This window comes from Rattus norvegicus, chromosome 2 (genome assembly GCF_036323735.1).
Source record: "Rattus norvegicus strain BN/NHsdMcwi chromosome 2, GRCr8, whole genome shotgun sequence".
Lineage (NCBI taxonomy): Eukaryota > Metazoa > Chordata > Mammalia > Rodentia > Muridae > Rattus > Rattus norvegicus.
The window spans coordinates 185,384,322-185,394,140 of NC_086020.1; the positions used below are offsets into that span (position 1 = coordinate 185,384,322).

Genomic DNA, 9,819 nt, shown 5'->3' on the forward strand with positions numbered 1-9,819 from the left:
TTCCTAGGTAAGCGCTCTACCACTGAGCTAAATCCCCAGCCCCCCCCCCCTTCCCCTTTTAAAAAAGTTAAAAACACAAACTACAAGGCTTTGAGCTCACCATGTAGTTCCGGCTGCTCTCTGTGTGTAGCAGCCATGGTTCAGTGCCGTTTTGAGGGAATAGAGGTGTAAGGCACAATGGCCTTACTTGATACATCCCCTCCCATCCAGTGCTTTGAACAGAGCAGGTACCCTACAGCAGGAGTCAGCTGATTCGCCACTGGAGGACTCTGCTTGCAGGAAAAGAGATGTCATGGCTGATACTGACCACTAGAGGCTCTCAGGGCTGGGCAAGGTATGGGGTCTGTGTATATGTGATCTCCCACCACTCCCCACCTGGCCAGAGCTAAAATAATAAAATGCTGAGCTCACTGTTCCCCCACTCTCTCCCCCGGCACCAGGCTCCTCCTGCTGACCGGACAGTGCCCCAGTAGAACAGACGGACCAACTGACAAGGGGAGGTGAGAGGTGACCACTGGGACTGGTAGGTAGGAATGAGGGGTCTTAGGGGTGAAAGCCTGGTGGGAGATGGCATAGTGGTCCTAGGGGAAGTGAACTGGTGTGTCTCCACTCTGTCTTTCTGTGTATGTTTGTCTTGACTCTGTAACTTATGTTTTCGGTGTCTCACACTCAGGATCACCTTCTGTGTTATGCACGATGTATATAGAGCTTGAGTGTGTTTTTCACATTGAAAGGTTGTACAAGTTTAATCATCCCACCTCCCCATTTAGAAGACTTTCTTTTTTCTTTTGCCCGGTGTTCCAGTGTCACCTTTCTGGTGACAGATTATGGGAACCGAATGCCTTCTGAGGCCACACTGCCCTTCCCCCAATCTGGAAGTACTCCAGCTTCTAAGCCTTACTTTCCTTTACAATTTAGACTTTTAACAAACACTGAAAGTGAGAACTTGGTCCTTTACGATAAAGGAGGAAATGAGGGTGACATAAGAGGTGACCACTCTAACCCCCTGGCTTCCTTGCTTGCCCAATTCCAGCAGGCCTGGGTAATGGGGAAGAGAGGAGGAATTTTCCTGAAGCTCTCTGCCACCCCCTCCCACCTTTCAATAGGAACTGGGCATGGAGCCAGCTGTGCTGGCAGGGCCTCCAGCAGCTGTGTCAGGGCAAGAGCCGTTGCCGGGTAAGGTTGTAGAGGAGAGTGCTGTCAGGATTTCTCCATCACCCGGTGGGTGCACAGACCCAGCCCAGAGCCTAGAATCCCCATCTAGAATGGCTGAACAGTACAGGAACTGGGGGGGGGGGGGCTAATCACAACAGTGAACAATCTGATTTTCCCATCCCCAGTAGACTCAGACTCCAAGGTATCTCCTTCAGCGTTCTAACTGTGGCTGGACTGTTTGTGCCCTCAGTGTCCACGTCCAACAACTTTTCCCATATCCCCCCAGGCTGTGAGTGTCACACCGTGGGGAGGGGGTAGGGGCCACCATGTCATCCTATCAGAAGGAACTGGAGAAGTACAGAGACATAGATGAAGACGAGATCCTAAGGACCTTGAGCCCTGAGGAGCTAGAACAGCTGGACTGTGAGCTACAAGAAATGGATCCTGAGGTAGGAGCACCGGGGCCATATGTGGGAAGGAGTGAACGCTGGATGGTTTAGAGCAGGGTCTGAGGGAGGGCACCAGCACAGGGGCCAAGGCATTCCTTCATATATGGGAAGGAGTGATGTTAGGTGGCTGGGAACAGGGCCTGAAACCCCCAAAGGACCAGGGACTCTATGTCCTGATTTGTTCCCCAAAACTCATCCCTAAGAACATGCTGCTGCCAGCTGGACTGAGACAACGTGACCAGACAAAGAAGAGTCCAACAGGGCCACTAGACAGAGACGCCCTATTGCAGTACCTGGAACAACAGGCGCTAGAAGTCAAAGAGCGTGACGACTTGGTGCCCTTCACTGGCGAGAAGAAGGGTATGGACACCCTAACATCTATGTCCCCCAGGAACCAATTAGCTGTCTCCTGTACCTCCCTGCTAGCGACCCTCCCTGCTTCCAGCAGCTGTCAGGGACTCTGGTCTTGGGCAGCTTGCATGCTAATTTGTTCTCTTCAATTTTTTGATTTTTGAGATAGGATCTCCTATCTCAGGTTGGCCCTGAGCTAACAGTGCTACCTTAGCTTGCCAAATGCTGAGATTACAGGCATTTGCCACCACACCAGCCTGTACTCTTCAATTCTTAGAAGGAATGAAAGGACCAAAGAGTCCTGTACATATACAAAATTTAGGCTTTCTGATGTACACTGGTGATCTAGTCTGACCCCATCTGGAAAGGTAAAGAAGGTGGAGCCGCCATCTTGGAAGAAATCACCTGTACCTGAATTGTCTCCATCTCTCTATCAGGAAAACCCTTTATTCAGCCTAAGAGAGAAATTCCAGCACAGGAACAGATCACACTGGAGCCTGAACTGGAGGAAGCACTGTCCCATGCCACAGATGCTGAAATGTGTGACATTGCAGGTGGGCAGCTGCGGGACATTGGAGGGAGGAGGGGCTTGTGGCATCCTTATCTTGACATAGGACTAGGAAAGACCTGAGTCAGGGCACGGTGTCAGAGAAAGCTTCTGGCAGGGGTCTGTCACCCTTCCCCCTTCCTTCCTTCCTTCCTCCTTCCTTCCTTCCTGAGACAGGGTTTCTCTATGTAGTCCGGCTGTACTAGAACTCACTCTGTAGACTCTTAGGCTGGCCTCAAGTTCACAGATCCACCGACCTCTGCCTCCCGAGTGCTGGGATTAAAGGCATTCACTATCATTACCTGGCCCAGGCAAGGGTTTTATTTATTTATTTATTTATTTATTTATTTATTTTGGTTCTTTTTTTCGGAGCTGGGGATCAAACCCAGGGCCTTGCGCTTCCTAGGCAAGCGCTCTACCACTGAGCTAAATCCCCAACCCCGGTTTTAATTTTTCTTATCCGCATGTACATTGGCTCATCCAAGAGCAGCTTTACAGGGATTGTGAGGGCAGATCAAAGTGGAGTTGTTCTGCCCGAACCTGGCGAAGGATCTCCTCTGTAAATGGCTCAACCTCTTGGGGCTCCTAAAGGGCCTTCTGAGCCCTCTCATGTTTTAGAAGTCACTGCCACAGCAGGTTTATGGAAGAGACTCCTGGAGCTGAGGGAGGGTGGAAACTCTGCAAGAATGGAAGGCTGGGCTCTAAAACTGCTTTAGCAGAGGGAGGCAGGAGGCTGGGTTGGGCAGGAACCTTACCTCCTGTCCCTCTGCTCGCCCTCACCAGCGATCCTGGGCATGTACACACTGATGAGCAACAAGCAATACTATGATGCTATCTGCAGCGGAGAGATCTGCAACACCGAAGGCATTAGCAGTGAGTACTAGGAAGCATGGCCACCCTCACCCCGGCACCTTGTGATGGGCAGGCCAGCAGCTAGAGGGGTGCAAATGTGAGGTGTGGTGTATGAAGAGTTGGAGGGCCAGTGGGGAGGTGTGGTGGGGGATATCTCAGCTCTGTTCCTCATCAGGTGTAGTGCAGCCTGACAAGTATAAGCCAGTACCAGATGAACCCCCAAACCCCACCAACATTGAGGAGATGCTAAAGAGGGTGCGGAGCAATGACAAAGAGCTGGAGGAGGTGAACCTCAATAACATCCAGGTATGTGACTCCCTTCCCCCACAGTAACAGGGAAAGTTACTAACGACTGAGTCCTTAGTCCACCGTGCCTTGTGCCCCCTCAGGACATCCCGATACCCGTGCTAAGCGACTTGTGTGAAGCAATGAAGACTAATACCTATGTCCGGAGCTTCAGTCTGGTGGCCACAAAGAGTGGTGACCCCATCGCCAATGTAAGGCTAGCTGACATCCCCAGTCTTCTTCCCATACCCTGGCACGCACCCCTGGCAAGGGCTGTCTTAACGGTTACACTTGGGGGTGCTATCCCCATCACGTTTTCTTATCGAAGACCTCAAAATCCTTACCTACCCTTACTCTCTGGCTTACAACTCTGCAGGCCCGAGGTCGTTTCCCCCTCAAACAAGCTTCTCTAATGCGCTCCATTCCACCAGTGACTTAATCCTCCTGCCTCAGTTCCTCAAGTAATTTCAAAGAGCTGTTTCCTCCTGCTCCCATTCTGTTTCTCCAGTCGCCTGTGGAACTGGCCCCTTCCCCTAACCCTAATCCAAGTCCCTACCACCCAGGCGGTGGCTGACATGTTGCGTGAGAACCGCAGTCTCCTGAGCCTGAACATCGAATCCAACTTCATCAGCAGCACAGGGCTCATGGCTGTGCTGAAGGCAGTTCGAGAAAACGCTACTCTCACTGAGCTCCGAGTAGATAACCAGGTCAGGGTTCTGTTCCCTTGGCCCCCATTCAGCTAACACCCATTGAGTTTCTCCCTGGGAAGCTTATTGTCTGAGGGAGGTCTCTTCAAGCCTCTGAACTTCCCAGAGGCCCAGGGGCTGGGCTGGTGAACTGCCATATATATCTGATGGCTCTCACCCCTCCACCTCCAGCGCCAGTGGCCTGGAGATGCTGTAGAGATGGAGATGGCCACTGTGCTAGAGCAGTGTCCGTCTATTGTCCGCTTCGGGTACCACTTCACACAACAAGGACCGCGAGCTCGGGCAGCCAACGCCATGACCCGCAACAATGAGCTGCGTGAGTAACTGTAGGCCCTGTGTGGAGGAGAGGGACGTGCTGAAATGTGGAGGTCCCCAGGGCACACCTGGTGACAAATGCTTGGACGGAGGCAAACGTGAGGAGCTGAATAGCAGGGAAATAGAAAAAACCTCTTCCCGCTCCCCGTAGAGAAGGGCTGGGGGAGCCCAGTGTGATTGTGCCTCTAGAGTCTTTATTTCCAGGTGTGCCTTCTTGACTTTGTTTTGTCACCATGGAACAGGCCCATCAGGTGGCTCGAGGCAGCACCTTATGAGTCTGCCCAAGGAAAGGAAAGGGAAACCCTTGCCAAAGAAACAGATGGAGCTCTGTTTACTCTTCTTCTTCTTCTTCTTCTTCTTCTTCTTCTTCTTCTTCTTCTTCTTCTTCTTCTTCTTCTTCTTCTTCTTCTTCTTCTTCTTCTTCTTCTTCTTCTTCCTCCTTTCCAGGGCGTCAGCAAAAGAAGAGATAACATCACCCTTCCTTTTACCACAAGAGATGAGAGCCTGGGACACGTAGATCCTCATCTCTCTCTCCTTCCCTGTAAATAAAATCCCTTTTGTTCACGCCGCCTGTCTGCTTGCCTGCACTGGGGTGGGAATCTTGGCGCTACCCTCCAAGGGTTACTGCCAGTTCATCAAGAGATTATTTATACTCTGGGGATCAGCTGGCTGGGGGGTTCAGGTTACCAGGAGGAGGGGGAGCTCTGTCCGTTGTGTTCCCCATAAATCTGCCAAAGGCTTTTAGCCTCTCCACAGGCTTCAGTCCTCACTTGGCTTCAGTCCCCTCTGACCGAGGTGCAGACAGAGGTGGCCAGAGCCCCTTAGTGCCTATCCACGTGTGATCTGTGAGAAAAGGGCTTGGACTTAAGAGTGGAGGCGGGGAAGGAGTCAGACTCCACGAAGGGCAGACCTCTTTCTGACAGACTTATTAATAGGGCACCGGGCTGGATGCAGCTGACACTTGGCAAGAGTCTGAGAGAAGGTGGGGGAGGGGCCAGAAGTATGGGGAGTCATGTACCTTGTAGGGAAGGAGTGGCCAGCCTGAGGAGCAGACTTGAAATCCTAAGACGGAAGGAGGAAGTGGCCTCGGCGGTCAGCACACTCCCAGGACCCACAGCAGTTTATTTGTAGAACAAATAGGGGTTATCAGTCCAAGGGGAGGTCAGGGGGCTCTTCCTCATCAGAGTCAAACTCAACGTTTTCATCTTTTACCCATCGGCCTCGTCCATCTGGGACCCATCCAGAGCTGCAAATAGGAGAGAAAAGAGCACTGGTCAGGGAAGAGGTTCATGAAAAAGCTTCACGGAACAGAGTTCCATCCCAGGAACCTACAGGGTAGAAAGACCCGACCCCTGCAATTTGCACTCGGACTTACATAAGTGTGCCCCTACATAAATAAATAAACAAATACAATTTTTTAAAAAGTTACTGGTGATAAGAAAAAAGCCGTTGGATTGGTCTGAAAACAGGCAGGTCAGAGGGAAAAACAGGGAAACCAGAGGAATGTGATCCAGCACTCACCTTCGGAGGGTAAGGTAGTGGTTCAAGACTCGACGTTTTGTGGGACTCATGGGTGCAGAGGTGGAAAGAGCTGGTGACTTTTTGGCGTCTGATCTCTGCCTAGGCTCAGGCTCCTTACTGATCTTTGCACTCTGGAGTTCGGCCTCTGGAGTTGGCACAGAGGAACTGGAGACAGAGGGAGCAGGGGCTTCTGGTCTGGGCCGAAAAGAACCAAAGCCTGTAAAACCGAGTGAAGGAGAGCAGCAGCTTCCCCATGCTCCTCAGGCCAGAAGAGCAGTGCTTGAAATGATTTCCTTACGACTTTTGTTTATTTGCTTGATATTTGAGACAGTGTTTTTCTGTGATGCCCTGGCTGATCTGGAACTCACTATGTAGGCCAAGCTGGCCTCAAACTCAGAGATCCACCTGCCTCTGCCTTCCAAGTGCTGGGATTACCACCCAAGTGTATCACCACTGGCTGGCTCCAGTTCCTTAAGATCTTAAATATTCTACATATGTAAGACCTTGAAATTAGGAACTTGAGAAAAGCTGGGGCCAGAGAGATGGCTCAATGGTTAAGAGCACTGGCTATTGTTCTTCCAGAGGACCTGGGTTCAATTCCCAGCACCCACATGGCAACACACAAGTATCTTAAACTTCACCTTTGACATCCTCTCACAGACATACATACAGTAAAAACACCAATGCACATAAAATAAAAAATAAAAGGGAAAAAAGGAATTTAAGGAAAAACTAGCTTAATAGTTTGTAATGACTATTCCTGGTTGTCAAGTTGAGAATGTCCGGAATGAACTACAATCCAGAATTGGAGGGCACATCTGTGATCCAGATCTTGAGGTTGGAAGACACAAGTATCTGATCTGGATATTGGCATGGAGATCTTGAGCCACAGTGGCCATGAAAAGCTTAGGCCCAGGCAAGGTAGTACAGGCATTTAATCCCAGGAGACGGGCCAGGAGACCTCTGAGTTCAAGGTCAGCCTGGAACAAAGCAAGTCCCAGATCCAGGAGTGGTGGTCCACACCGTCATCTGAGCCACACCTTCTGTCGGAGGTCTACATAAGGACGTTGGAAGTAGGAAGACTCACTCTTCTTCACCTGCTTGCACTGACTTGCCAGCACATCTGTTGGAATCTACGTCCACAGCAGACCAGCTGAAACAACTAGCCTCATGGGACTGAGCAACTCCTAGGGTCTTGGACTTCCCATCCACAGCTACCCTTTTTTGGGATAGTTGGAATGTAGACTGTAAGTCACCACAATAAATTCCCTCACTATAGAGAGACATTCTATACATTCTGTGACTTTAGAGAACCTGACAAATACAGTTCTAAGTTTTTGTATTAAGACTTTCCAAAGCTAGGCATGGAACTGCTCACCTTCAATCCCAACATTTGAGGAGCAGAGACAGGCAGATCTCTGAATTTAGGCCAGCCTGGTCTAAATAGCAGGGTTCCAGGATAGCCAGGGCAACAAAGAGAGACCCTGTCTCAGTAACAAAGGAACAAAAAAGTGTACTACCATCCACCATTCCCTGCTAATGTTACTAGTTTTTTTTTTTTTTAAAGATTTATTTATTTATTATATATAAGTCTACTGTAGCTGTCTTTAGACACACCAGAAGGGGACATGAGATCTCATTACAGATGGTTGTGAGCCACCATGTGGTTGCTGGAATTTGAACTCAGGACCTCTGGAAGAGCAGTCAGTGTTCTTAACCACTAAGCCATCTCTCCAGCCCCCTCTTTTTATAAAAATGTATTTATTTATGCATTTTTAAATATGAGTGCTTTGTCTGTATGTACATCCTCACACCAGAAGAGGGCATCGGATCCCTTTATGGATGGTTGTGAGCCACTGTGTGGTTGCTGAGAATTGAACTCAGGACCTCTGAAGAGCCCCTTATGTTCCTAAACACTGAGTTCTCTCACCAACCCTTAATGTTACTATTTTTAAGTAGGATTATGCTACAATATTCCATTTCCTAAAGTTTTATTTTAAAATCATTAACTGTCATTAAAAAAAAATTTCCACAAGATTAGTATTTCTCAGAAGACAGTTTGCAGAGTAATAACTTTAAAGTCATCTATTTGCTTCTACCCTTTTCCACTCCTGGCTTTCTCATTCCACTGACCTGTGCTTCCTCCGGCAGCAGCTGTTATAGTGGGGAGCTCTGTGTAGAGCATTCTGGGTGATTATTCGAGTCTGGGTTAGCAAAGGAGCCTGACAATGAGAGAAGAGAGTGAGTCAAAGCTGTCAGAAGCAAATGGCCCCTCATGCCTGTTGCGTGCAGTATAGCCCCGTCTAAACAACACTGATGCCCTCACCTCAGTTTTGCTTTCTGTCTTCAGTTCGTTCTGCGGTCGTGGATTTTGCTCTGTTCCCTTGCCTGACTGCTTTTTTCCATAGAAAAGCTTCAGACCTAGGAAGAAGAAAAGCAAGGGAGAATGAAAAGATTTTGCCAAAATGTCAAGAGTTCATTCTCTATCTCCCGCCCTCCCTACTTCTCTTAACTTACTGGATAGATGCTTCTTGCCTGCACGGTGAGCTGTCAGCATGGCCAGGGTGTCCAGTACTGGTCGATGGGGGCAGATGGCACAAGCAAAGCTAGGGAAACAAGAAAAGTGAATTATAAGTGTGTGTGCGTGTGCGCGTGTGTTTTGTGTTCCAGCCTGCAGTCGCGGTGTACTTGCTATGGTGAGTAGATCCTACTTCTGTCATAGCACTCCTCCAACTCCCAGGTTTCCCAATCTCCACCCCTTCACTTCCAGCCAAAGAATACTATTATACTCCTGAACTCCTTAGTAACAAAAGTTTGTTGAGCCTCTGATCCCCGAATCCCCAGGCTTGATCCACTCTTCGCTCTCACCGTCCATCCCGCAGCATCAGCGCCTCATCCTCGGGGATGTAACTAGCTAGCAAGTCTCCAACTCTTCGTTTCTGCAGGAAGCAGGATAGAAGAAATGAATGAGAGGAACGGATGGATATTAAATAATACAGAGGAGTCAAATGGCACGGGGCCATGCAGATCATAGGGTAGAAAATGGGGTCACCTCTCAGTTCTGGTCCCCTAACACCCTCCCCTAGATGTCGCCAAAGCAACAAACCAAAGCAACAGGGCGGCTGAAGGTGATCAGGTGACTCTCACTAGGGCTTACTTTGAGCACATTGAGCTGACTCCAGTCGTCCCCTTCCCTCTTAAAAGACATCGCGACTATGAGAATATGATAAATTCTACGCCTACTTCGCTGCTCCTTTAGGCCACCGTAGGAAGAGTACACTATCGCCTTCTCTGCTTCCGGTTTCTTTCTGAGTCTGTACTTCCGGGGATGCTTTTCCACGCATGCATCGCGCAAGCCGGAAGACCCGCCTCCAGCGCCCTGAGGGGATCTGTATTTCCTATGATACTGCCTGGACGCTGTGCCTTTTGGGAAATGAAGTCTTTTGGTTATCTATTTTATTTTTTAATTTTTTTGGAGAGAACACCGCTCACCTGGACACAGGTCCTCGCATCTCGAAGGATCCAGGTGTTTGGAGACCCAAGATCCTGTACGTGGAGCCGGAATTTCAGGGTGGGACCCTCCTGAGGTGGAGGGAGGCTTCGGGGGATCTCAGTGGACTCTATATTGCAAACTTGT

The 9,819-nt window shown here is 49.5% G+C and overlaps 2 protein-coding genes across 17 annotated transcripts; one reads left to right on the plus strand and one right to left on the minus strand.

Moving 5' to 3' along the window:
• The first annotated feature begins 225 nt into the window (after positions 1–225).
• Tmod4 (tropomodulin 4) lies at positions 226–5,228 on the plus strand. Of its 14 annotated transcripts, none has more exons than XM_063281624.1 (12): positions 226–334; positions 441–527; positions 1,107–1,176; positions 1,406–1,604; positions 1,808–1,964; positions 2,393–2,509; positions 3,286–3,375; positions 3,530–3,660; positions 3,744–3,851; positions 4,203–4,346; positions 4,518–4,662; positions 5,109–5,225. In XM_063281624.1, the coding sequence occupies exons 4-12, from the start codon at positions 1,482–1,484 to the stop codon at positions 5,129–5,131; spliced, it is 1,038 nt and encodes a 345-aa protein (XP_063137694.1). In that variant the 5' UTR covers positions 226–334; positions 441–527; positions 1,107–1,176; positions 1,406–1,481; the 3' UTR covers positions 5,132–5,225. The 14 variants fall into 14 exon arrangements, with proteins under 14 accessions (XP_063137694.1, XP_063137691.1, XP_063137689.1 ...); XM_039102047.2 differs by lacking the exon at positions 226–334 and adding an exon at positions 919–989 and having other exon boundaries at positions 482–523; positions 1,442–1,604; XM_063281621.1 differs by lacking the exon at positions 1,107–1,176 and having other exon boundaries at positions 246–334; positions 441–500; positions 1,442–1,604.
• A 342-nt stretch (positions 5,229–5,570) lies between these two features.
• Positions 5,571–9,805, minus strand: Scnm1 (sodium channel modifier 1). Of its 3 annotated transcripts, none has more exons than NM_001107696.1 (7): positions 9,340–9,501; positions 9,051–9,121; positions 8,700–8,788; positions 8,509–8,603; positions 8,316–8,404; positions 6,183–6,377; positions 5,571–5,907 (listed from the first exon to the last, which is right to left on the minus strand). In NM_001107696.1, exons 1-7 carry the CDS (start codon positions 9,388–9,390, stop codon positions 5,808–5,810), a joined length of 690 nt encoding a protein of 229 aa, NP_001101166.1. In that variant the 5' UTR covers positions 9,391–9,501; the 3' UTR covers positions 5,571–5,807. The 3 variants fall into 3 exon arrangements, with proteins under 3 accessions (NP_001101166.1, XP_006232944.1, XP_006232945.1); XM_006232882.5 differs by lacking the exon at positions 9,340–9,501 and adding an exon at positions 9,675–9,805 and having other exon boundaries at positions 5,764–5,907; XM_006232883.5 differs by lacking the exon at positions 9,340–9,501 and adding an exon at positions 9,235–9,287 and having other exon boundaries at positions 5,764–5,907.
• Positions 9,806–9,819: the final 14 nt, after the last annotated feature.